Raw genomic sequence first — 26286 nt, 5'->3', positions numbered from 1 at the left:
TCAATCGAACACCTTTCAAGGCTTTAATTCCAAACGCTAAACTGGACGAAAGAATATTTCCCAAAGCGTCGACAGCACAATTACACTTGTGCTCTCTATTCGATTAGTACGTGTTACATCAAGATGCAGACGTAAAGGAAGCTGGTTTCAGTCCTCAGGAACATTCGTAAAAAACGTTTGTGGAATTCACACACCCCAGCCCTCACCAACTCTCTCTCTCTCTCTCTCTCGATAAACCAATCTGACAGACCTATTCGAACTCGAGCAAATATCATGTGACGGGCTTGAGGAGAGAGAGAAATGTCCTCACGCAAGTGGTACTATTCTGGAATCGCAGTTGCATAATTCTTTTCGACATCCAGAAGAAAACCAATCTAAAACCTGTGAATTCTGATTTTCAAGCGCCGTTTGCAACACCTCGGTGCACAATACGACGGGCAATGGTTGCCACTACGAGTGCAGGCTACAGGGCATTGCCAAAGACCCTCGTTATTGTTACTAGGTGGTCGTTGGTAGGGCTGAAGTTGATATTGCGGTTGATATGGCTGTTGTGGTTGTTGATATGGCCTCTGATATTGCTGTTGGTATTGCTGTTGGAGAGGTTGCTGGAAGGGTATTTGTGGCTGATACTGTCCAGCAGTCGATTGAGTGCAGCAAATCTGGTCACAGCCAGGGTGACAAGTTGTAGTTGCGCACTGAACTGGACAGTATGACGTTCCTGCAAAATGACGGAATATAATGAAACGACCTCTGTGACTGCGTTCTTACAATATGAGCCTATCCTAGAGTTTCTGAGTTTAATGCGGTTTGCCTTAACCAATTTGATTTGTTTCACAGTCTTGTCAATGAGGAGAGCACTAATGCTCGGCCGCATAAGCTTGAGGCTTAAATAAAGTCATCCTTACGAAGAAAAGGAAGAACTAACGCCGACCGAGGGGGGCCTTATTTCTCTGGAAAGCCTCGAATACTTTCGGATCTACTTCGGATGGTGTATATTCGAAACGAAAAATTTTAAGCACGAACCTTTACCATTATTATCCTATTTTCTTGTTTTCTTGGAAAGTAGAAGAACTAGTGAGAGCTAGACATTCAATAATTCGTCTATTACTGAGTAATAGTAACAGGACTGGGTGGAGTACAATTCAGGGAGCACGATTACCCCTGAATTGTACAACACGAAGTCCTATTAATCGTAACTATAACAAAATGGGAGAAATCAGAAAAAGATTCGAGGATAGAAGGTCTTTGAATACCCCTTTTTGTGTGAAAAAGTCAATATTACATTCACTATGTTTTGCAAACAGTAGGAAACAAGCAAGAAAGTGCAAGTGATTGACGCGCGAATGGCGTAGGTGCCAATTTACAGTCATACAAATTCTATACCTGAAATTGGACACCCACGTGACCACGCGCCAATTACGCGACAAGTAGGCGCGCGCAGAACCAATCAGATTCGAGAATTTTGTAATAGTTACGATTAAATGCTTTAGCAACGAAGAATGCAACGCCGATGGAGCATGTCACTTTAAAGGAAATTACTCAAATCGTGACCATTTTTCCATCCTTTTCTCGTGGTACAATGTTGTTTGCGAAGTCAAGTTACCATCCTATCAGTAGAAACGCCGTTGAAGTAAATATAGCAGTTGACCGCTGTTGTCAAAACCTCGAACGTGGTAATTTGCAGAAGACGCAGGGGAAATGTACAAAAAGCATGCCGCAAGTGCAGCTGGGCCAGTCGCTTCTTTACTTTTGATGCCTTCGTCATCACTAAGAACCTCAATTTATAGCAATAATTGTTACGTTATGTTTTGCATATACCGCGTTTTCAAGGCTACGATCAACAAGACTTCGAGTGTGTAAATGTTCCACTGTGCTCCCCGCGGGTTAGTCAAAGTGCCATCCCCCGATTTGCCACAAAAATGCTAGCATACAATACACATTAGCAGCTGTACAAGTTGTACGCTGTGTTTTCGAGTTAGTTAGGAAATACCTGGACTGATAATCTCAACAGACACGAGTTTTGCTTTAGCTCCACTTGCCAGGTCCAGCACTCCGTCATTTTCCTGGATGCTGACTTCCAGAGATTTAATAGCCTCGGACGCATCCCCGGGGCCTAGTTTCAATGCAACTTCAACTAAGGACGATCCGTTAGTCATGCATCTGCAATGTTATAATTCAAGATTTATTAAGCTTTTTAATGGAATTTTAGGGTGATGTTTGTTTCACCGCTTTTGTTGGTTTTTTGTTGCGAGTTTATTAAGTTCTCTTTCGAGACTTGATCCACACAGTTAGGTATTTTTAAGACATGGAAAATCCGCAAAAGAATCTAAATGCCCTTTGGGGTTTCCTGAAGCTTATCTTTTATCAATCGATTGCTAGATCATTTGAGCAGCTGGTCATCCAGCAACATTGCAAGAAAAGCATCCTATAAAACAATCGGCAATCAGATGCAATGCAATGCAAGGAGTTCGTACGTGAGATGTAGGAAAGCAGAAAGCAGCTCTCTCTTTCTTTGATTTACCAACGATCAAGCCAACATGAAAGAAATGTGTCCGAAAATCATCAGTTTAACAGGTGATCTGGTGACGTAATTTGGAGGACTGGAAAGAAAAATTTTAACGCCGTATCCCACTCCCGCGTTCGGCCTTAGGTGTTGTTTCCAAACTCCCTGCAGTATTTTCATGGCCAAAACTCAACAGATCATTCCGTGCCTACCACATTTCCTGTTACTGAATGAACATTCAAGTAGACCCGACGAGCTCTAACCTCGCCTCTGCCAAGTTGAATTTGAAAATAAGGCCGCACGCGGTTGTGGGATGCGGCGGTGAAATTTTTCTTTCCAGTCCTCCGAATTACGTCACCAGATCACCTGGCCATGGACACCTAAAAATTTCAGGCGCCTTCAACGGAATTCGAACCAATGACCTTTTTCAGGTGTCTATAAATGACAGTTGCTTAAATTGTCCAGTTAAGTGAGAGCATCACGTTTATCTTTAGTCAAGTCAACAATTATTGAGGCCCTGACAGGGTAAATTCCGACAAGCGACAGGGCCCAAAAAGTAGCGACAGCACATAAAATGAAATTCCGACAAAAGACATCCTTTCCCAGCAAAATTCCGACAGTGACGTCAAGGCCGAGAATAAGCCGATTAAACCCCGACACGAGTGATTTTAAAATTCAGACAAGCGACACGGCAGGGGCACCCAACTACCAATTTGTTGTAAAATGTATTATTATACCCCAGTTAATAAAAATAAATGTTATTAAGGCATTTCAGGTGTTTTTTAGTGTTGCTAGGAAAACATTATCTGTTCCTTTTTCCCAGCAAGACACACAAGAAATTTCCCAGCCAGCTAGATAAAATTGGTTGGTTTCCCAGCCAGCTGATCAAATTTATTTCCCAGCCAGGAATTCCGCGCGCTTTCAAATCCCTCGATCCAAAACGACCGAACAAAAGCGACAAAACTGGGACAAAACAGGTTTTTTCCGCAAGCGCAATCACTCTGACCAGCCGTCGTATGTTTGTATGTTGTTTTTTTTTTTTTTTTTTTTTTTTAGTCGTCCTCAGTCTTCAGAGTTTCTACAGCCAGCTCGGGTTGAAATGCTAGAAAAAGTCAGTAATTCCCAGGCAAAACCTCTATTAATAACAAAATTTCCCAGCCAGCTCATCGAAACACCTGTATTTTTGCCAGCCAGCAAGATTCCTCTGGGGAACAGATAATGTGAGGAACAGATTCGTTGGGTGCCCCTGACACGGTAGTCAGTCAGTCAGTTAGTTACTGTCCTTTACTGAATCGCTCGGTACTCAATTAGTCAGTCAGTGGATCATCGGTCAGTCGGTTAGTCAATAACTCAATAGTGTATTTGACACCAGTCAGTCCGTCCGCCAGTATAGTCGGTCAGTCTCTTCGATTGTACGTCTTGTTCCTTTTTTGGTATTTGGCACATTTGCACAGTACCATCGCATACATCAACGAAAAACACTTACCTAATTGTATTAACGATCGGCTGGACAAAAAGGTTCTTTGTTTGGAAATAACGAATGATCTGGAGGAAAGAAGATGATAATATAGTTACGTTTATGGTCAATTTTAACCCGAAGATGGTTCAGTCGCATGACTACATCGTTACGACAAGGTTTTGGCGAAATAAAAATACGAAAGAAGTTAGTTACTTCACTTAATATGTGGCCGATAATTAAATGATTAAAGGCTTTCTCATACTTAACAACATTTTGACTTCTTTTCTATGATATTTTGAACACCTCAACGTTGCGTATTTCGGCTTACCGTTTCTCTGAGGAGTTCATTTCCACTTTTAATGTAAGGTGAACACATGGAGTAGGCTCCAGGATATAAGGATTTGGCGTACGCTGTATTCTGGTAGGGATGAGATCGTGGTTCGGTCAAAATAAAACTTAACTTATAAGTAGTGTAACCTGAAAAAAGACAAATTCAAGAACCGTGAAGCCTTCAGTTTGATTGATATCATTACAATATCTGCGCAGTTGTTGTTAAGTCGGGCATCCCAAGAGGACCACAAGCGGGAAGCCCGTCTTTAGAAGTTGGGCAATAAGTGGTGTCCCTTTTTAATTTTATGTTGTATAAATGTAATACTGTCGTTTTTGGTTGTTAGTCTCAAGTTGTAATTTACTTGTCCTAAAATCGTGTTTCAGTCTGTAACAGAATAGTTGTACAAATTGTCTATGGGTGAAATAGTAATAAATCTTGTTAAATTACAAAAAGAATAAACAGGAAGACGCTATACCCAGGGAGACTTGTTAGCACTTTGCTTCAGCCACTCGCTTGATTTGTACGAGACCATGCCCACGGATCGACCTTGGGCTTAAATCTCATCTATGACCCTTATTATGAGCCTTATTAAACGTCCTTCAACTACCATCAAACAGCTTTCCACAAAACAGTTAAAACTACCTCACAAACACTTTTAGATCAAATCGTGTTGCTTTAGTCTAGGAGATAGACATACCCAGAACATGATACTTTTGTGACGGTGTTCTAATTGATCCATAATTTTGAGAGACTTATTCAAGTTAAGGGAAAACATGAAGCACTTGAGAGAGCTTAATTTAACAAGTTACAACTACCCAGACCGAATACCACTCGCTTGGTTTGAAATCTGTAAGATACTTAGCCGCTTTGGCTTGGAATAATATCCATGACAGCTTGCGATCCCTCTTTTTGTTCCTCTTTTTATGAAGCTTTATGTTGTATTCGATTCTAGTCAGTTAGTTACTTCTGTAATAAGCCAGCGTCATTCTACAGACTAAGCAGTAATCCCTATTTTTACCCATCACTTTACCAGGTAGAGGAGCCTCGCAGGTAAAGGCCTTCATTTCAGCGCAGGGCCTGTCAGCCCAGCCGGACATGAAATTTCCTTTTGACTGTACAATGCAGTTCTCAGATCTTGCGCCATTAGGTTCTCCCTGCAGCCACTCTGAGAAAGGAATCGGGGACCCGTCCAGCCAGACGTATTTTCCCTCATTTGAACTGTCATGTAGTCCAATCCACGCTTCCGATATATCGGATGCTGTTGGGAGGTAAGACGCTGAGTTAAATGCATTTCATTCCAAGCTTTCGTGAAAACTATAACTTATTACACATCAGTTAAATACGTTCGACTACACATAGCAAAAATTCTACAGAAACAGCCGCTTTTGTCAACTCAGTCTATTTGTTTGCTTGTGTTTTGTTGATGGTAAAGCATCAGAGCGAAATCAGTCGAGCACTGGAACAGGCTAGTCGGACAGGAAAACGAGGAGCACGTGGAATGCGAGCTCTCAATTGCGCATGCACTCCGAACTACTAGTCTTGAGATCAGGGTGAAGGGCTCCATATACTCAGATCGAAGGCCCAACATGGCGGACAAAATGATAAGTGGAGTGGCGTGACCGATAACCCTGAATTCGACAAATAACACGATTAGCATACGTTCACTTTCGTCGGATGCAATAATATCTCTCTCCTGTAGTTCTTCGTGTAGGCAACAAACGTTAAGGATGCCACACACTAATCAATAAGATTAGGGCACGGAGTTCTCGGTGTTGTGGTCTGGCCTGAATGTGTCCCCAATTAGCGCCATAAGGCGCTAGAACACTTAGGCACGTAAACAAAGATTGTGATTGATTGCAACTACAATGTAGATCCTCACCTTTTATCAAGCTAACAACTAAATCCACTTCTTCCTTGGATTGCAGCGAAGCTAACGTACCATTATCGAGTGCACACCCATAAATAGCGTCGTTCCAAGTCAGTGGTGTCTTATTAACTTTGAAACAAGATCGGGCGCCTTGTGGAACTTTCGAATAACCCTTGGGACAAGCAGCTTAAAGAGATAAGCCAGGCAATCATGTTAAATTTGAACAAAATATATTGCCAATTCTGTGATTAGTAATAAAGCAGCAGCAGAAAACTGCCATAGGAACTATTTCGGGTTTCATTGACTTCCTCAAGCAACTCACTTATTACTAGGACACATGCTAGTTGCACTTGAAGGGCTAGTTCAAGTCGCAGATTTTTATAGGTTTCCTTCCCGAGCCACTTCAAAGCTGTCTCAAAATTGGTCTGATCTCTCACTGATAATTTACTGTCATTGGGATTGAAATAGATCACATTTCAGTGTTTAAGGTGCTCTCAACTGGAAGATAGTAGTTAAATTATAACGAAGTTAAAAAGGGGAAACATTCAAATACTCACCACCAGGAGCTGGCTCAGAGATTCCTGGAAAGAAAATAAGACATGAAATGTTTCAGTTTTGTCTCAACCCCTTTCCTTTAGATCATTTCTTTTCCCTTTTGGGGGAGCTTTCACGCATATTTATTTGGGAAAAACTAGACAAGAACAAGAGAATTTTACTGCAACTAGTTTGACCTTAAATTAAAAGACAGAGAAAAAGATAACAAGCCATCTTGAAGAAGGGCGAGCAGTTGCCTTATTTGCAATATGTGGAGATGAACACGACATCAGTGAACGTAAAGCTCGTCAAAAAATATACCATACCAATGTTATATGGGATAGGGATTCTACGGCTGGAGGATCGTAGATCAACCAGAAACTTGACGTCATTGGTAAGGATTTCTTAAGGGGTACTGTTTTAATATAAATGATGTCATGTCTTCCATACGAAAAAAAAAAAGGAGTGTCTTTAGGAGTGCAGTATCTTTTTGTGTATGTGCAAACTTGGACAAGACGTAATCATGACTTGGATGTCTAATAATCCGAACGTACACAGTTGCGATTGAGTAATCAAAGACTTTTATTACGATTCCCTAAATGGTTCACTTAAAAAGACCATAGTAGGTGTGGATGCAGCTCACCTGTCGCTGCTAGAACGTTTTCCTTTATATTGTCTGCATCGCTTTGTCCAGGTTCAAACAATACCACGATGTAATTTTTCCCACCGACATTCTGCTTCTTAAGGCCGCCACCTCCGGAAGCGACTCCAACGCCTATGGCAGTGTTTTTCTTCCAAACCAGCTGGGTAAATGGCGACGCCTTTACCGTCAATTTGGGATTGGACCAATCAAAGAACTTGATAGCACCATACCACTTGACTACACAAGCCTTTGCGATGTTACCTCCTGCCTTGTGACTGCACACTAGTTGTCCATAATTGGAGTTAGGATCAATCCTTTCCACTCCTTCAGCGGCGATTTTCTTTGCCCATCGGTCTGCCGCGTTGTTTAGCTTCTCAGAGGGCTTGACATCTGGCGATTGGTGGAGTCTGCGGAAATTGTCTATTTCTGCAATGACGTTATGAATCACTATTTCTGCAAAAAAAGGAACATTAACGCTCCAATAAGGTTAGGAAATCGTATGAACGCGAGTGCATTTCGAGAGGTCGCTCCTCACGAGTTGGACGGTCAAGTTACTGCGGTTAATTTCTTTATCATATAATCGACAAAGTTATTATATCACTGTATGTGCTTCCATAGCAACTTTCGTATTGCAGTCTATAATCTCTGTTGCACTCTATAATCTATTTATGTATTCGTCATTGACCAACGCGATATTCTGTTGAGTGTAATAAGATATGTTATGAGTGGAAATGCATCGAGGCAAAAGAAAACGTAACACTTCAAGCGGATAGAAAGTAAGGATGATATGTGTTGTTATATAATGAGCTCAATAATGCATGCATTTTGATTGGTTCACACCTATGATCTGTTAGAGGACAGACGCATAGCTGACGTCATCATCAAAAAACTTTTAATTCTTCATTATATATATATGAAACAAATAGACTCCATGTTGCAGTGCGTCTGTTCAGTAATAGATCACAGATGACGTCAAAATGTGGTAAGAACAAAAAAAGTTGCACACAAGGCGATAGTCGAGTGTGTCACTGTTAATTGGTATGATGAACAAATATCTTCACAGTTTAGTGACGACAGGTCTCCGGCTCCGCACCATCCGCCATTATTACCCGGCTGGTCTTTAGTTTAGTTTAGTTTAATTTATTCGCCACAATTCATGGAGTGGCAGGGGAGCGGAACAGAACGTTCGTCCCAATTGACACCTAACCCCTATATCCATAGATCAGACCACAACACCGGGACCTCCATGCCCTACTCTTCTTGAATAGTGTGTGGGTTCTTTAACATCCAACAGAATTTATACCCAAGCGTTATGAGAAAGGACCACCGGCTTATAGTCCTTATCCGAGAAGACTTGAAAGTCTGTCAGTTGCCAGCCTCTGAATGAAAAGCTCTTTACTCTGCCCTGTCGAGGGCCAGGGACTTCACTGGTTGGAAGCTACCTACCATCTCTCAATAATTTTTTCCCGGCAACAAGGTTTTAGGCCAGCGACGGACCTAATGATGTTTGGCAAGGTAGAAAACTGCTTTGAAAACAGCTAGCAAGCAGCAAGGCCTCAATTTCTTTAAAAATACTCTAGCTTCATTTCGCCGGCCCTATGCCTTTCCGCTTGTTGTTATATTATACTGAGTAACATAACTATAATTGTAATGTATGAATTGTTTTTAACTTTAGTTATGTATTGTATGGTTGGTTTGTACATAGGTATTGGGTATTGTAATTGTGACATTGTCATCAATGTAACGTTATTATCGTGTTGAAGTAGTGTAGGTATCGTAATAAAGGTCTTGTAGCTGTCGAATTCGAAAAATATATGTTTGCTATGAAAAGAGGAAATACTTTACTTACTGATTTCAATCTGTATAACCACTTGGTTGACATGGAAAAGAAAAAGAAAAACCAAAACATTGCAACATGTTAAGAACAATTTACTTTTCAAAATGGTTAAAGTAATTCCTTGGTTAGTTAATTATAAACAAATTGTGAGAGTAAGTACACCACTTTTCCAAAAATTCCATGACTTTATACCATGATTCTACTTTGAAAAATATCAAAGCAAGCGGGATTTTTCGAATCGTTTCGCTGCTATTACTTTTACACCTTGTTTGAAGAGCTTCAAGGTAACTCTACTGTTTTAGCCCATAGGGTTGACTTGAGGACGTTCGCGCGGAAAACGTCTTCGATTTTTCGCCTTAAGTTAGGTCATAAATTGCTTATTCCAAAAATTTAAAAAAATCGGCGGGCCACGGACTTTGCTTCAGAAAAAAAGGCAAGGTAATTTCGATAGATGGTCATCATAACGAGACGTACCCTCATCCGCTCATCCGTCGAAAATCATAAAAGTGATTTATTAGACTGAAGGTTTCTGTGCATAGAAATATAGGAGCGGGTTTCTTAGATAATTGCCTGCCGCTGGGGATGTCGTAAACAGTAGAGTCAATCCTCAACGAGCGTTTTCTCAAGCACTACCTGTTGTAACCACTTCCGGAATTCAGGACACAAGGAAGGAAAGATTTAAAAAAAGATAACTTCTTACATTGTGATTTTTTTTTAATTTTATAATATTTTGTAGATTGTAAGAAGAGTAAGTGAACATGTTTTAAAAATAGGGGTCACCGATGATCCAAACGAGTAAAATCGATGTGATGTTGCGAAGCTCTTGGGAAATTTCGTTTGTCACGTTTTGCGTGACCTGTCGAGGAAGGACTGGAACCGAAGACAGGATCGATCGATGAAAAAACCTCTCCCGAGTATAGCAACGAAGTTTGAAGCAAGCTTCATCTTTATTAAATTTGGTTGGTGTTTTGTATCATATCTCTCCATTGCCGTCACTATTCAAGTGGATGAGGAAGAAAATATAATTCTGCTCTATTTTCATGTAAGTAAAGGAAAAGGACTTGAAAAAAATGCATTCATGTTGAACCAAAACGTTTGTAGCGTCATTTTCAGCCACTTCTCGATTGCGGCTACCTTTTCCAGACCTTTTCCAGCTTCCTACTCCTTTCTATTTAACCTTTCATGATGAATTGGAAATAAATGTACCATTCGTTTGCCGGCCTGGAAATCTTTCCCCGTCGTTTTTGTCGCCTTAATATCTTAACTGATGCTTGAAGTAATTCGTGACATATTACAGTCGCGTTACCTGCGCAGTAAAAGTTGCGCACAAACAAGCGCAAATGTCCTTAATTGCAAGGTGCGTCCATGCTGATCATTCATTTACCCTAATAATGTATTTTGTTTTTTTTTTGTACAACGTTAAATTGCAAATGCGAGATCCTTACCTGGTTTTAAGGGAGGTTTGCCAGCTTTCATGGGAGTAGTTGGTCCAGTGCTAACTCCCTCAGTTGTAGGTTTCCTTGAGCTTCCTCCAGCAGTTCCTGCCGGGGTAGATCCTCCCGTGCTTCCTCTTGCAGTTGTGGGTGCTTTAGTAGAGGGGCCGCTGGCTGTAGGCATACTTACACTGCTTCCAGGACTAGTGGGCTCGACAGTAGTGGGTCCACTGCTGCTGGTAGGTAAAGTCGTCTTTATTCCACTAGCCTTCGGTTTTTTTGTGCTGCCGGCAGCAGTGGTTGGAACTACAGTCGAAGGTGACGCAGTTGTAGGTGGTTCCTGGGTGCTAACTCCAGCAGAAGTAGGTGGTGCAGTGGTTACTGAAATAGGTTTCGGTTTTTTTGTGCTGCCGACAGCAGTGGTAGGACCTCCTGTCGAAGGTGCTGCAGTTGTAGGCGGTCCATTGGTGGTAACTCCAGCAGAGGTAGGTGGTGCAGTGGTTACTCCAATAGGTTTTGGTCTTTTTGTGCTCCCTCCAGCAGTGGTGGGACCTTCTGTCAAAGGTGTTGCAGTTGTAGGCGGTCCATTGGTGGTAACTCCAGCAGAGGTAGGTGGTGCAGTGGTTACTCCGATAGGTTTTGGTTTTTTTGTGCTGCCTCCAGCAGTGGTGGGACCTTCTGTCAAAGGTGTTGCAGTTGTAGGCGGTCCATTTGTGGTAACTCCAGCAGAGGTAGGTGGTGCAGTGGTTACTCCGATAAGTTTTGGTTTTTTTGTGCTGCCTCCAGCAGTGGTGGGACCTTCTGTCAAAGGTGTTGCAGTTGTAGGCGGTTCATTGGTAGTAACTCCAGCAGAGGTAGGTGGTGCAGTGGTTACTCCAATAGGTTTTGGTTTTTTTGTGCTCTCTCCAGCAGTGGTGGGACCTCCTGTCAAAGGTGTTGCAGTTGTAGGCGGTCCATTGGTGGTAACTCCAGCAGAGGTAGGTGGTGCAGTGGTAACTCCAATAGGTTTTGGTTTTTTTGTGCTGCCTCCAGCAGGGGTGGAACCTCCTGTCAAAGGTGTTGCAGTTGTAGGCGGTCCATTGGTGGTAGCTCCAGCAGAGGTAGGTGGTGCAGTGGTTACACCACCAGGTTTCGGTTTTTTTGTGCTGCCTCCAGCGGTGGTGGGACCTCCTGTCGAAGGTGTTGCAGTTGTAGGCGTTCCATTGGTGGTAACTCCAACAGAGGTAGGTGGTGCAGTGGTTACTCCAATAGGTTTTAGTTTTCTTGTGCTGCCTCCAGCAGTGGTGGGACCTCCTGTCAAAGGTGTTGCAGTTGTAGGCGGTCCATTGGTGGTAGCTCCAGCAGAGGTAGGTGGTGCAGTGGTTACACTACCAGGTTTCGGTTGTTTTGTGCTGCCTCCAGCGGTGGTGGAAACTCCTGTCGAAGGTGTTGCAGTTGTAGGTGTTTCATTGGTAGTAACTCCAGCAGAGGTAGGTGGTACAGTCGTTACTCCGCCAACTTGCGGTTTTTTGGGGCTAACTCCGGCACTGGTGGGTGTTGTAGTCATTATCCCTCCAGCCGTGGGTGTTTTTGTCCCTCCCTGGGTTGTAAATGGCCCTTTAGAAGAGGGTTTCTTTGCACTCCCTACAGCGGTGATGGGAGGGGCAGAAGTTGGGACTGCTGGTGTGCTTGATGCTGCGGTTGAAGGTCCTCCAGTTGTTGTAGGTCCTGCAGAGGTTGTAGTTTGTGTATTCGGCCCTTTTGTGGTCGACTGCGGTGAAGAAGTGGGTACCATGGTAGAGCCTTGCTTGGTTGTGAGACTTGTTCGGGGTAGGGCAGTTGTTAGAACTGCAGTGGTAGGTGCGCTCGTGGATGACCCTAATATATCCGTAAAGAAACAGTTTTACAATGCATTAACTAAAGGAAAGTTAATATTAATTCATGAAATGAAGTAAACATCTGTGGTAAACATTTTCTGCTCGAAAGACAGTGCTAAAAGAAATTCTTAATGCAACGATACTCTAAAAAAACATTCATGTAAAAACTCAGTAAATGACGTGAAAAAATGCGGAAGTAAATGCTCACCTTGTGTGGGTCCTTCTTCGTTAACTGTAACATAATAGAAAAACAACGTCAATGTCAGTTGTGTAAGACCAAGTTCTTGGCCTTGGGTTTATTCATTTTGAGGGCCACAGGAGACACTCTATTTCAGGGAGGCAAGCAAGTTCCGAAAGTGACTTTGAAACTATCATGGCTTCGTGTGAACCGATTTGATTCCTGATGTTTGATTACTTACGAAAAACGCAAGATGTCATCGTGTAATTTGTCCTTCAATTGCTACGAATTCCGTCCATATCAAAGGTATTGTTCAACTTTCTGTCTCATTAATTAATTAATTAATCTGGATTTCTGTTATTTTGTTATTGCAAACACGTCGATTAGACTCTTGCTTGCTGCGGTTGAAGTCCATGAACTTCAAAACGCAAGTTGTCACCGTGTAATTTGTCCTTCAAGTGCTACGAATTTCTTCCATATCAAAGGTATTGTCGTTCAACTTTCTGTCTAATTAATTAATCTGAATTTCTGTTATTTTGTTATTGCAAACACGTCGATTAGACTCTTGTTTGCTGCGGTTGAAGTCCATGGACTTCGAAATGTCCATGAAACTCATCTTACGTTCACATTGAAGTCCAGCATAGCCTTCGGGACAGATACAGCGGTAGCCTCTTGGTTCATCGACGTCGATTTTGCAAGTTCCACCATTAAAGCATGGAGTAGGTTGGCATGCTAGGAGAAGAAACCGTGGTCAGATCAAAGTTCAGTGTTTTTTTTTTCTTACAATGAAGTCGCTACTATTCTCGTCGCCTCACATCTGGAATTGATGATGTTAATAAGGACAGATTAAATATATCTCTCCCATAGTGCCTGCTATGATTGGTAACTCATTTTACTGCAGCTTGGCCCTCGGAATACGTCAGTAAGAAGGAAAGGAAAGGAACTTCATTTAAGTGCCTAGTCGTTCTAGCGCTGGAGCGCTAATTGGGGACACTGTAAACTGAATTAACAAATAACGCAAATCAAGTCAAATGTTGGTTTTTGAGGAGAGGGGAAAACCGGATTACCCGGAGAAAAACTTCTCAGTGCAGAGAAGAAAACCAATAAACTCAACCCACATATGACACCGAGTCTAGGAATCGACCTCGAACCACATTGGTTGGAGGCAAGTGCTCTCACCCCCATTGCGCCATCCCTGATCACTCTCTTACGGACTGGTTGCTTTCTAGTATAAGGTCAGTTCGTATCAGATCCTCATATTCTGAACTTTCACTTTGGCTTTTTTATCGCATGAGAAGTGATATCTCATAAGGACTGGCAACTCGGCTCGTTGTTTTGTCACATCCACTTAAGACTGCTTTTGGAGAGAACGTCCTGCTTTTGAAGGGGTAAGGCACGAGGGGTGTAGAAATTTGTCTCGGGTAGAGAGAGAGACGTCGCAATTTTTTTACGGCGTAATTGACCTTTCAGGCGTTTTGAAAGCCCACTTTTCTACCAATGCATTTTAATTTATCTTTTCAAAGGATACCGATGATGAAATATATCATTGCATTCTTTGTAAAACAGCAAACTAGTCATGATATCACTGTCTATTTCATTTGAGAAAACAAAACCTGTTTGCCTCACCTTGCAAATTGGGGACGTATCCGTTGTTCAATGGAAGTCCACCACCTGTCAATCAATTTGGGAGGAATGGAAAGAATTTGTTATTATTTGATATTGCTAGTATTTTAGAATTATCAAGCGAACAAAAAAAAAATGCTATAAAGAAGCAAGATTCGGATGAAAAGCGAGGGGCTGAGTACGATGTCGCCTAGACGAGTATCCGCAAGAGTGGTATGTAGCTTACCCTCCTTGAAGGCCTCCTTTATCTGTTTGCGTGACAGTATTTTATTCCACGTGACAAACTGGTCAATTTTCATCGGCAGCATCTCCTCCATCTTATTGTTACTGTTTGACTTACTTATTCTTAAACTGTGGAAACGGTTGACATGCCGAATAGCAGCATTATCGGGTCGACGTATAGGCTGACCATCCAGCTCGCCGTTGATAAAATGTTCCATTCCCTGTGCTGAAAAACCACAAATTTAGGGGAAGTAGTTACGTTATAAACATATTTTTTTTATAACTATATTTTACATTTGGAATTACAATCTATGAAAATTAAAAATACCCTCTCCTTCGCCCTGCAAATATCACAGGTAATCGAGTCCCCTTACAAACAGCCTGGGCGATTGGGCTCCCTCTTCAAAAGTTTGACCATGTTTTGTAGGGTTCTCCATATCACGGAGCGTTTGCGTGAGGGGGGAGGGGGGACTGATGAGAAATTATCTATTATCCAAAAAATTGGAGGACCCCTACTTGCTGCATTTAACATTTTCAGGGATCCCCTTTTAGTATCCCTAATTTGAGTCACCCACACAAACTAGGCCACAAACCAAGTCAGAAGAACGAGCGAAACAAATTAAGGCAAAAACAGAAACTGACACCTCCAAAGAGCATAACGATCTGCTTAGAAACGCAGAAAAAAGGCAAGGCAAAGAAAGCGAGCTATCTCACTGATACATGGCACAACCTAACAGGCGCTGAAGAACAAAAAGATCCCGGGTCCGGGTCAAAGCTTTCAAAGCTGAATTACTCGCTTCTACCACCGACAAGACTATCGGTTGAGACTAGCATTAAATTGATGCAAAAGCGTTGGGCCAAAAGGTCACATTCACATTACTGCAGAGACAGGGTTTTGACCGTTTTGTAAAGTAGCGGACTTATTTCTGAAAGCACTGAACGTGACACTTTTGGCGCCACAACGTGCGCTGCGAGAGCCGAAGACCAGAGCTTCCTAGGGGGGTCTGGGGGCATGCCCCCACAGGAAATTTTTAAATAGAACACTCAGAAATGCTGTTTCCAGTGTTTCTGGAACCCAAAAATCAGTTTTCCAAGCAAGGCTGGAGTTCAATTAGATTCTCCTTAAAAAGTAAGTAAAAAAATATGATAAAAAATAAAACGAACCCATCAAATATTGTCATCAAAGTACTGGACATGGAATGGGAAAACACCCGACGAAACGTCCGCCCTGAAACGAAAACCCTGTCCTGCTGCGCAGAAAATAAACACCAAGAAACTAAAAATATATCATTAAGACGAACTATTTTCTTGGAAGAAGAAATATCACACGGTAGTATGAAGGTTCAAATCTAAAGTGTCATAGAACAAAAATGAAATCTTCCTGGAAGCGCGCCCATTCAAATATGTACTTGAGAGAGCAAAATTATGACAAAGGAAACCAGACCATACACAAGGGAGTCATGTAGGCCTGTCAACTTCATTTTATATTTTGTTAAATTGTGTTTGCATTGGCTAATGACAATTTTTGTTTTCAGTATTTAAGGTACCCCCCTTGAAAGTGTTTACATTTTCAAACAATCCCCTTTTTACCTCTATTTTTTTTTTGGGTGACCCCCCAATTTCTCATCAGTCCCCTCCCCCAACAAGGTTTTGTGAACGCTCCCCTATCCTGCCATAATTTTGAGTGCAAAAGTGAGGCAAAAGAATCGTGCATTATGATGGAATAATGGTCCAAAATTCCTACGACTCTTCGTATGAAGACTTTGCGAAAATCATAGGATACTGGTCCAGGTTTTTGGCCAGGCGCGAACGTGACATTTAAGGAACAGGCCTGGTTATCAAGCAAGAGCACCGGAGGGTTATTATTGCGGCCGCTCTAAAGCTACAGAAAAATCAATTGTTAAATATTAAAAGAGATTATTTTATTCTTCTTTTTTTTTCATTTCGCTTATCTATTGTATACTGTTGTCCACTTATTTATTTTCTTAGTTAGGGTGGAGCATAATAGTGAATATTGGTGATGCAGTGCAAGCTTAAGGTAATTCCCTTGAAATTGTTCTACTATCAAACTTTTTTGGAAACTGGGCATAATTAACATTCATGATATGAACATTAAAAAAATGCAATAAAAAAATGGGGTCACCGTGCTTGTTTACGCGTTAGCAGGCTCTTAAAATGGGGTATTTTTACTGTTTTCGCGTTAAAAATTCGAATCACCTTCATACAGAATTAAGTCTTGGTTACTTCAAAGGTACACAATTTTAATTTGAAAATAAAGCTTCTTTTATTTACATAAGCAGTAATGCTTCATTTACGCCGACTTTGATTCCCTGGTTGTGGGAATAGTGCACTTTTTGGGACAGTTCCATGGTTAGCTTGAAGTCCTCGCCTTGGGTAAAATACACCCAGTACGGAACTGTTTTCCAAAAAAAATTCATGTTCTACTATCAAACTTTTTTTCTTCTTCAAATATGTTCTTTATTAGACTGTTCTTAGCAAATACCTGAACAAAAAATCGGGGGTCACCATGCTCGTTTGAGAGAAAAGGAGCATTTATTTCGCTATCGGGTTTAGTTTGAGCGAAATCTCTTACGTTTTGTATGCGCACGTGCTCATGTGCGCGCGCTAATGACGCGAAAATCGGGGGTCACCATGCTCGTTTGAGAGAAAAGGAGCATTTATTTCGCTATCGGGTTTAGTTTGAGCGAAATCTCTTACGTTTTGTATGCGCACGTGCTCATGTGCGCGCGCTAATGACGCGAAAATCGTGCGCAGTAGGGATGCGCAATGCAATACTAAGGAATTACCTTAATAGTGACAGCTAGATGCTAGGCATAAAGAATTAATTACCATCATAAGAGTATGAAGCATCGAGCGTAATGTGGACATCCCCAGTGATTTACAGAGATCAATACAAAAACGAAACTACCTTCTCGGTTACATTAAAGCCTGAGTATTGGTGCAAGTCATCCCAACTCCAAACAAAATTGAACAATCCTTGCTTTTTTTTCCTACGTACGGAGCCAGCAGGTTGGATTTCTTTAAGTCCCCTTAAATCTGCGTACTACAGTGAAGAAACGCTTACCTTTGCTCCAAGTAAACGCAAAGCAAAACCAGGCATTCGAAGGTATGTTTGAAAAGGGAATTTCTTGCCGCCATTTTTTTCTACCATTGGTGACCTGTAACACGTAAGTGTTGTTTTTGTGAAAGAAGGAGAATCCTTGCGATCTCCTGTCGGTTCCCCCACTTGATAACACGTATTGAGGCGTCCTAGGCATGCTCGTGATAGCTGTCCTTTCAATTCTTGCCCAAAACATCATGGTTATTCCTTGCCTGCATAAATTAGGGTTGCTGATACATTTTCCTTTTAGAGAACAAAGAGCATTGTTAGGTTTTTTACGCCTGAGCGTTAATTTGAACGAGAGAAGCCCAATGCTGATATCCAAATATGCGATAGTGTCGAAAAGATTTTTAGGTGTTCGACGACAGAGAACCAAGAGAATGCCCCATGATAATTACTTGAAATCTATTTTAAGATCGTGAGTTTTCAAGCAAGCAACCGTGGTGTCGGTGTACGTTGGATCAAACTGGCTTGATCTGATCAGCGTAATTACAAATCAAGAAACTAAATATTTCGAGCAAGAGGCAATACAACGTACGGCCTTCTTCAGGTACCTGAAAAACTCTGGTTTGGCCAGCCGAAATATAGTACATTGACAAATCAATTCTACGTTGTATCGCCTCTTGCTCGAAGTATTTAGTTAAGATAGTGCCAATGCTGTAAATGTTATTTTATCTCTTGTTACCATGACCGCGCAGTCACTTTCACACCACGGTGTGATACGGATCCAATAATAGATTTCAAATAATTTTAATCAGAATAGGGCCAAATATGGGGAATCCTCTGTCTTACATCAGTTACATTTTCTTGAAAGAACACAATCTAAATCTATGTAAAGCGCCAAAAAATACAAGTTTTGTAGGATTCTTCGGCAAATTTATCATTTACACGGTTCAAGAAATATTAATTACAAAATATAAAAATATGGTTTAGAGAACTAAAAAAGCATACTGTGCTGTGTTCCATTCGTTTTGGACTTCATAATGCCACGAGATGGCAGGAAAAGAAAATGCCTACTCTCTACGATGTGCATGAAAAGCAACTGCCGTTTGCTTGGTTTACGATTAGGAGTTGGAAAGAATTCAAAGTGTTTTTGCTTTTACTTTTGAATTTTCCCATATTTATCCAGCTTCCCTTCTCAAGAGTAGACGCCACCTTTATCCTAGCCACAGAGTCAGCTATTCTTGCTCCGTCCTTGGAGAAAAAACGAAACATCTCGGCATCAGTACACCGAAGCACTTAAAAATCGTAGAGAGATTATTTTGTCGTGTTGTGGGAACTCTAGTTCCTAATTTACAGTAATTACAGACTAAATAAATCTCGTGACATCTCAGAACTTTGCCTCATGAATTTTTGGCTCATCAAGGATTCCCTTGCGAGTCAGTTCAACTGAGGGGGACAACTTGTAACATCTAATAAGTTTGGTCCTCTTGGTTCATAATCGAATCAATTTGAGAAGAGGCAATCATGTGTTGACAATTTCATGATTATGGTCCTTTGAACAGCAATTTACTTCCTTTTTCCCTTCCTCTCGAGAGTCAACGTTTAAGATAATCGTTCAACCATTCAATCAACACTAATGACTTGATAGTGTTGGAGAGGAGGGGTTTAAATGGGAAAAACAAATGTCTTTTATGAACGTTAAAGAAATAAACACTTACAAGTTTCAAGCTGTTTCAATTTTCAGCTCTGTTGAGAGACATCTTGCAAATGATCTCTCTCTGATCCACTGTTAATAAAGTACTAAATTAAGGAGTCTTCCCGCAGGTGTTGTTGTTGATTAAAAGTACCGCGTACGGAAAACGTGATTTAAAGGCGATGCTCTCTCAAGTCTGTTAGCAAGCCTCAACGGCATTATCTTTGTGCTATTTATGGCCAGTAAAATTGGTGATGAAAATGAAGTAGCAGAAAATTGTACCAGAATGTAAAGGATTCATACCTCTAGCTCTGCATGGGATCCACCTCTTAAATCAGGTGATTCTTCAGCTGTTTCGTCGTTAAAGGGCCAACAATGTGATGCGTCACTGAAAATACCGGTACAGCCGCCTGGAGCTGAACATGAAGAAAAAAAACACCTTTGAAGTGTCTGCTTTCAAGAGAGGATGAGCGGAGAGAACATATCGCCATGTCCCATGATAGTTTTTTCAATCTATTTTAAGCTTCGTGAAATGCTGTGAAAGTTATTTTGGCCTCGAATTTAATGACGTGATTACAACTAACCAATCAGATGTCTTCCTTAAAATAGCCGCTCATCATGACTACGGGCTACATTTACACTGAAAAAGATATAATTGGAAGAGACTTATGTATGGTGGACGTGTTCTCTCCACTCATATCCTCTCTTGCTGCTATAAATATGCTCTCTGAAGATGACGTCACTCTAAGAATCAATAGGCCACTTTCGAAAATACAATAATACTCTTTGTTTGTTGGCCCAACGTTTGCATAAGCAATGTTTTTTTTTTCTCTTGGAACCCTTGAAAGTCCCAAGAGCAACTGGAAACTATGTTTATGCAAAGTTTGAGGAGACAAACAAAGCGTATTACATTATTTGGAAAGTGGCCTAAAGAAAGAGTGTTTAGCATGGAATTATCGAAAAAAAGCAAACAACAAGGCTGCCTGCCGTCAAAGCATGAAAACTATCTACCTTGTCTCTGTAGCTATAGATGTCTAACAGCTAACAGCGTCTGTCGTTTGCCGTAATAGCGATGCTAAATCTCTCGTATAACACTGAAAGCTTTTGCACTATTTCTTTAATTTTATTTCCTATAACTAAGCAGTTTCTTTGCATACTTAATTATTAAAAGTTGCAGAGTTAACTTGCAAGAACTTCAGGTCTCGAGCCCACTTGTCCAATACACCCCAAGACAACATTTGAAGTTCGTTTTTTGCGACTGAGAACCGAATGTATTTATTTTCTTTTAATAATAGTCTTTCTTCTGAACTTCACAACGGTTTAATAAGGTGAAAAAATGAGAGGTGATTTTCCTGCAGCTTCGTAGACATGTTCTTAATCACCGAAGCTGATGTTGATAATGTCTTTCACCTATTGCACACTCGACTATTCAGGAGAAAACGTAACTTTAGAATCAACTTCTTTTCCTCCACCCCAAACGTCTTCTATCTCAGTGACGTTCTGTTGAAACTGTACATGAGTTCCAAACTGTTGTTTCCTGGTGGCACTGGAAGCTTCTCGAAAGCTTCCGCCAAAGCTTCGGCCATCTTTGAACCCTAAATACACTATATTACCTTTTGTTCCTTTTCAAATGAAAGCAAGTTGCTAATTTAAGTCGAACTTTCGCCCGTTCAATACCAGACGCTATTTCATGTTTCGTGTGTTGAAAACATAGTGGGATTCCTGTGCAAGCATGCGCATAAGCGAGCAGCTCGAGGGAGAGAGAAACATGGCAAGTTAGAAGTTTAATTAAAGAAACCGTTCTTGCCTTCGAAGGGTTTTCCCTGTCGTTTATTCGGTCCAAGGAGACAACATTGTGTAAGTTTATAAACTTACTTTCAAAATACGTTATTCGCAAAAAAAGCATCTATTCACATTTAAGGTGGCCATGGCGACCGGAACATTCTCTATCAAACATCTCGAATAGTAGCCCTAAACACAACTACAGGTTAACTCAATTCTAAACCAGATGGTGACCATTCTTGAAGAAGAGACACGCGGTAATTTCTTTTAACTTTAAGTGCAAATGGTTAGGTTCAAGCGCACTTACAGAGAAAGAAATTTGATGTGTCGTATCGGAGTTCAATCGAATAAGGATGGTCCATCTGATACAGGTCGTTTAAGTGATGACAGGTCTCGATCTACAGTAGAACCTCAATCGATGTACCAAAGGAGTGAGAAAGTTATGTTTTCCTGAAGTTCACTTTTCAGTATAGTCAAGAATTTTGTTCGGTATGCCGAGGAAATCTTTATATACGTGCGTTGTTCGTTAAGTCGAGGTTTAAAGGCTCTAAGACACTAGCTTCTTTTTGGTTTTCGGAATGTTTCGCCTGAAATGTGTTTGGAAAAATTTGGGATAATTAACTTTTTTATATAGTTCCCGCGCATAACAAATAAGCTCAGTAATTTCAAGATTCTCATTTCTTGAGGACATTAATTTTTGTTTGTCTGCCATGAACTAACTAAGAATATTTACCTTGGATTTGAGTTGTGTTTTTTCCTTCAGGGAACAGACTTTTGAGTTCCGTTATTACGCAGTTACAAATAAATTTGTATTGCCTTCCATCACGTGCTTTGATTAGAATCTGGCAAAACAGAAAAACATGTTCATTATGTTGGCACTAAAAAGGAGTCAAATAAGGCGCTTTCAATCTGTAAGAGTCTGTGTTGATTTTCTTACACGATCAAGATACCAGTTCGGCCTCCTTCCAATATTATTGTGTCCCAATGTTATTTTTCGAATTTCACCAAGGTCACGCAACTTCACTTTAAATTTGTCCGTTCTGGAGAAAGAAAAAATATCGAAAATGAAAAGTTAGTTAGCTTAATACCATTTTTTTCTTTTTATGGTACACAAGCAGTGAATTTCAAGGAAGGTGATTTTATATCTCAAACCGAATGGAAGGCACACAAGCAGTGAATTTCAAGGAAGGTGATTTTATATCTCAAACCGAATGGAAGGCGCAAATGAACCCGATATGGACCCTGGGATATGTCACGTGATATCCCCAGCCTCTAGGAATTTGGAAAATATTTGTTTTGTTTTGCATGAGTTAGAATGGTGATTGAGACAGCAGTCCCAGGAAAACCTTAGGCATAGTTCGCTTTTTTCCATATTTCGGCAGAGTACTGGTTTAGTGTAGAGAAATCACTCGACAACGGGGGTCAAATTCTGGAAGACTGATTTCTTTTCACTTACTTTCCACTCTGAAAGTCGTTGAAAGTCATGAAATTTCCAAGTTTTACATTGGATGCCGTTGCCTTGGATCCGTGAATATCGATGAACAAGTTAGCATCAGTAGCTGCTGCCCTGTGGTTTGCAGTTTTTACTTGAATGATATATTCAAGTCCTGGAAATAATATTCGTCGATGTTAGTGGCAAAATTATGTGTTATCACAATATGTTATTCTCAAGCAAAGCATCTACTCACATCAAGGTGGTGCATGACCGGAAGATTCTCCACTTATCATCTCGAATAGTAGCCTAAAGCCTAAGTTTCCCCAGTGTGCGGTGACGTTTTGAGCCCTAATGTTCACGCGTGCGATCGGCGCCGAATATTCAACATGTTGAATAATTGTGAGTGAACATTTCCTCCTAGTGTGCACGCGTGCAAAGCTATCAGCTAACAATATGAGGCAAATACGTATGCGTGTTACAAATATGTTTTAAATCAAAATTTCGACATTAACACTGCTAGTCGCCATTTTGAATGTTGAATAATTGTGAGTGAATATTTCTTCTTAGTGTGCGCGCGTGCAAAGCTATCAGCTTACAATATAAGGCAAATACGCATGCGTGTTACAAATATGTTTTAAATGAAAATGGCGATTAGCAGTGTTGATGTCGCCATTTTGATTTGAAACTATTTGTAACACGCATGCGTATTTGCCTCATATTGTAAGCTGATAGCTTTGCAAAAAAAACATAAGAGAAAACTGAAAGCGCGCGTCAAAACTTTCAAATAAAAACAAAATATTTAAGCAAATTAGGACTTTTTCCGTGTTTACACAGCCTCTTCTAAACTTGAGTGGAGGTTGAGAGAATTCGAGACAGTTATACAAACTCGAGACGCAGTCGAGGGTTTGCATAACTCCCCCGACGCGTACTTTCAGTTACTTTTGAAATCACTGAAGAAGAGGGAGCACCCTCGAAACGTCTGGTTTATGTTTAACACTGGCGCATTTTCTTCATGAACTCTTAGAACCCTTTTATTAGCTTTGCACGCGCGCACACTTGGAGGAAATGTTCACTCTTGAACAACAATTATTCAACACGTTGAATATGGCAGCGTGAACGTTAGCGCTCAAAACGCCACCGCACACAGGGGGAACACTTACGCCAACAGTCACGAGCGAAACTTTGCTAAGCCGATAGCTCTAGTGTGTGGCGGGCCTTAAGCTCAACGTGGCAGCAGGCCGAGGTCTTCCCCCAAATGATAGAGAGATTTAGCATTTCGTTCACGGCAAACGCCAGGGCTTTGGATTTGAGATTTGCTAATAATTACAGAAACGTTTTACCATAAACTCAGTCTCAAAGGATAGAGACTAGATAGGCTTAGGAATTTTCATCCTTTTGCAGAATACTGTTTGCCGTTCAACCTAAAGTATCACATGCTAGATCTCTTTTTAAAAAAGTACAGGAATAGTGAGGCTTATGACACAGCGAAATGGCTCTCCTAGATCATAGCTTTAGTAATCTTTCATCCTAAGTAACAGTACTGGCATTCTGAACTAACCTTTTGAGGAAGGGAAGAAAATTTTCCGAAAGCGCATATGCTGATTGATCATCTCGTCCCTGAATCCTTCGGAGAATTGGCCTGTTGGAGTCATGATAGATTGGGTTAATCTAGTGCGGCTGCCTTACCCTTTTGTTAGAGCGCTGATTTGGATGCTGGTGGTCTAGGTTCAACTCCCGTTCTAACCCTTTCTTGAGCCAAAGAAAGGGCTCAAGAAAGTAAACTCTAGAAACCCCTTTTCTAGTCACACACTTTATTATTTTTTTTTTTTACTTTACTTATTTATTTATTTATTTATTTATCCTTAGGGACCAATATTATGAAACTAACAGGATCTACGGATGGTGTTGATCATATTTCACATATTCATTACCATGAGGCTTGACCCAACCCCACAAGTTCCCACTTCCCACAAGTTGAGCCTTGGATACCGCCATCTGTGCATAAAAGTTCTTTAGTATATTTATTTTGACGTTACTTTATATGAACAATGAATCCGTGAACAAGAACAATTTTAAATGAAAATACTCACCCAGGAAATATCCTACGAGCAGTACAGCAAGGAGACAAGCAGACGAGGACATGCTCCAACCTTAATTCACATTCGTGCACGATGAATCATCAACTCTAAAGAAAAATTTCTGTTAAGAGGAGGAGACTGAAGAAGACTGACGCTTTTCCGCCAGTCCCTGGCAATCCGGCTCTTTTCCCGACTTCATCAACGACTTCATCAACATCGGTCTCAGCTCACATGAGTCCAATTTAAAATGCTTTTCAATGCATCTTCAGAAAAGCTTCGAATACTTCTGGTACGTATTGAACCGTGCGCTAACAACAATTATTATTCTTGGAGGGCTCTGACTAAGTTCACGATCATACAAAACAAGTAGCTGAGCTTAGTGAATGTAAAATGGTTTCTAATATTACTTCTCAGTAAACGTTGTTAGAGAGCTTACTGTTATTAATTTTTTTTTTTTTTCATTCAAAACGTTCTCAAGTGAAATTTTCAGCTGAATTATTTTTGTCAAAAATAATATCAAAATTGGGTAAGTTTTCAGTGGCAAAATTGGGCATCGTTTTTTGCCCTTACATCCCTTCTTGTTGACTTCAGCTCCAAAACCACATTTTTTTTAAATCAAAGTTTCGTTTTGTTATGACCATTTATGCGCTGAATTCTAATAGATTACCAAGCTGGTCGACGAGCAGGCTTTATACCAGCCAGTTTTCCGCGGTAAGACAGGTTGCACCTCAGGGCAACCTTGCCTACGGATAAGATATCTGCAAGACATATACTAACTTCTGTGCACAGGGCATGCAAGGGATCAGACAAATCAAAGATAAAATTCTTTGTGAATTAAGCTACTTTTGATGATAATTGTTGCTTTGAAATATACTTTTCTGTTTGAAACTAAGGCAGACTAGGACCAGATGAAATGAAGCAATAATACGATCTGATTGATGTGAATGTACAATATTGAGTTCGTCCCACGACCTTAAAAATACGAAAACCTTGCGCTGAAAATGTTAGAGTAATAGTTATCAGTGGTTTAAAGTAAACTTCCTGGCAGGCTGGTAGCAGATATGCTCTGAGTTCCTCAGATCCCGCAGGGTGAGTTTATGCCATGCGTATCAGTGTAGGCAATGCCGTCTATTTATTTTGACTTCAAGATTAAAGGGAGACAACAAGGAAGTAGACTTGAAGTTGATAATGTTACACGTTGAATCATGTTATATGCATAAATCCAGCTCTTTTATTATAAGGGGAAAAACACTTTACCAATTATCAAGAGCATCATTTTGCGTGTTGTGACGTCGAGATTCTAAACAGTTTATAAACAGAGAAAGTTGTTTGCCAACCTTACAAGGAAACTGATAAGAGCGACTATCCTTTAAGTTACGATTGCTCGAGTGCATACCACCTTAAGATGATATGAATGAAAAGAGGAGAAACGTGAGAGATTTACAATAAAATTAAACCACTTACGCAAAAGTAGAATTTGAGCTCTCTTGTCGCGAGATTTCGTTACGCCTTTCCTGTTGGTCTTTTGTTTGTAAGCTATTTTAAGCAAAATAATAACAGGTATGGTGAATCGTTTCGCAGAATTTATAAAAAAAAGTGATATTCACCACACTTACAAAGACCTTGTTCCTTATATAATACAGAGGATGGATATAATTACTGCGTGCGGTGGAAAACTTTGATCCAGTCAAGAAATCAAATGTTCGGTTCTCAGGAGAGTAGGCTTGCAACACATTAAAGATGCATCG

At 40.7% G+C, this 26286-nt stretch overlaps 1 protein-coding gene across 1 annotated transcript; it reads right to left on the bottom strand.

The window, feature by feature from the left end:
* Positions 1-26286, bottom strand: LOC138008006 (uncharacterized). Its single transcript, XM_068855172.1, has 24 exons — positions 26155-26286; positions 26003-26074; positions 24551-24645; positions 24019-24099; positions 22482-22632; positions 21963-22065; positions 21759-21867; positions 19547-19659; positions 18711-18801; positions 17572-17850; positions 14491-14712; positions 14268-14312; positions 13263-13373; positions 12672-12695; positions 10620-12464; positions 9187-9207; positions 7338-7790; positions 6718-6741; positions 6173-6346; positions 5324-5551; positions 4291-4439; positions 3990-4048; positions 1991-2160; positions 1-718 (listed from the first exon to the last, which is right to left on the bottom strand). The coding sequence occupies exons 3-24, from the start codon at positions 24600-24602 to the stop codon at positions 375-377; spliced, it is 4848 nt and encodes a 1615-aa protein (XP_068711273.1). The 5' UTR covers positions 24603-24645; positions 26003-26074; positions 26155-26286; the 3' UTR covers positions 1-374.

The sequence above is a fragment of the Montipora foliosa genome, chromosome 6 (genome assembly GCF_036669935.1).
Source record: "Montipora foliosa isolate CH-2021 chromosome 6, ASM3666993v2, whole genome shotgun sequence".
NCBI lineage: Eukaryota > Metazoa > Cnidaria > Anthozoa > Scleractinia > Acroporidae > Montipora > Montipora foliosa.
The sequence above is the reverse complement of the archived record's forward strand: the minus strand, read 5'-3'. Positions and strand labels throughout refer to the sequence as shown.

Excerpts from the sequence above, each read along its gene's own strand:
- LOC138008006 (XM_068855172.1), bottom strand. The coding sequence starts at position 24,602 with ATGTCCTCGTCTGCTTGTCTCCTTGCTGTACTGCTCGTAGGATATTTC. Across the intron at positions 22,066-22,481 it reads AACGACTTTCAGAGTGGAAA|AACGGACAAATTTAAAGTGA; the intron begins GTAAGTGAAAAG and ends TTCTTTCTCCAG. Across the intron at positions 19,660-21,758 it reads AAACACAACTCAAATCCAAG|CTCCAGGCGGCTGTACCGGT; the intron begins GTAAATATTCTT and ends CTTCATGTTCAG.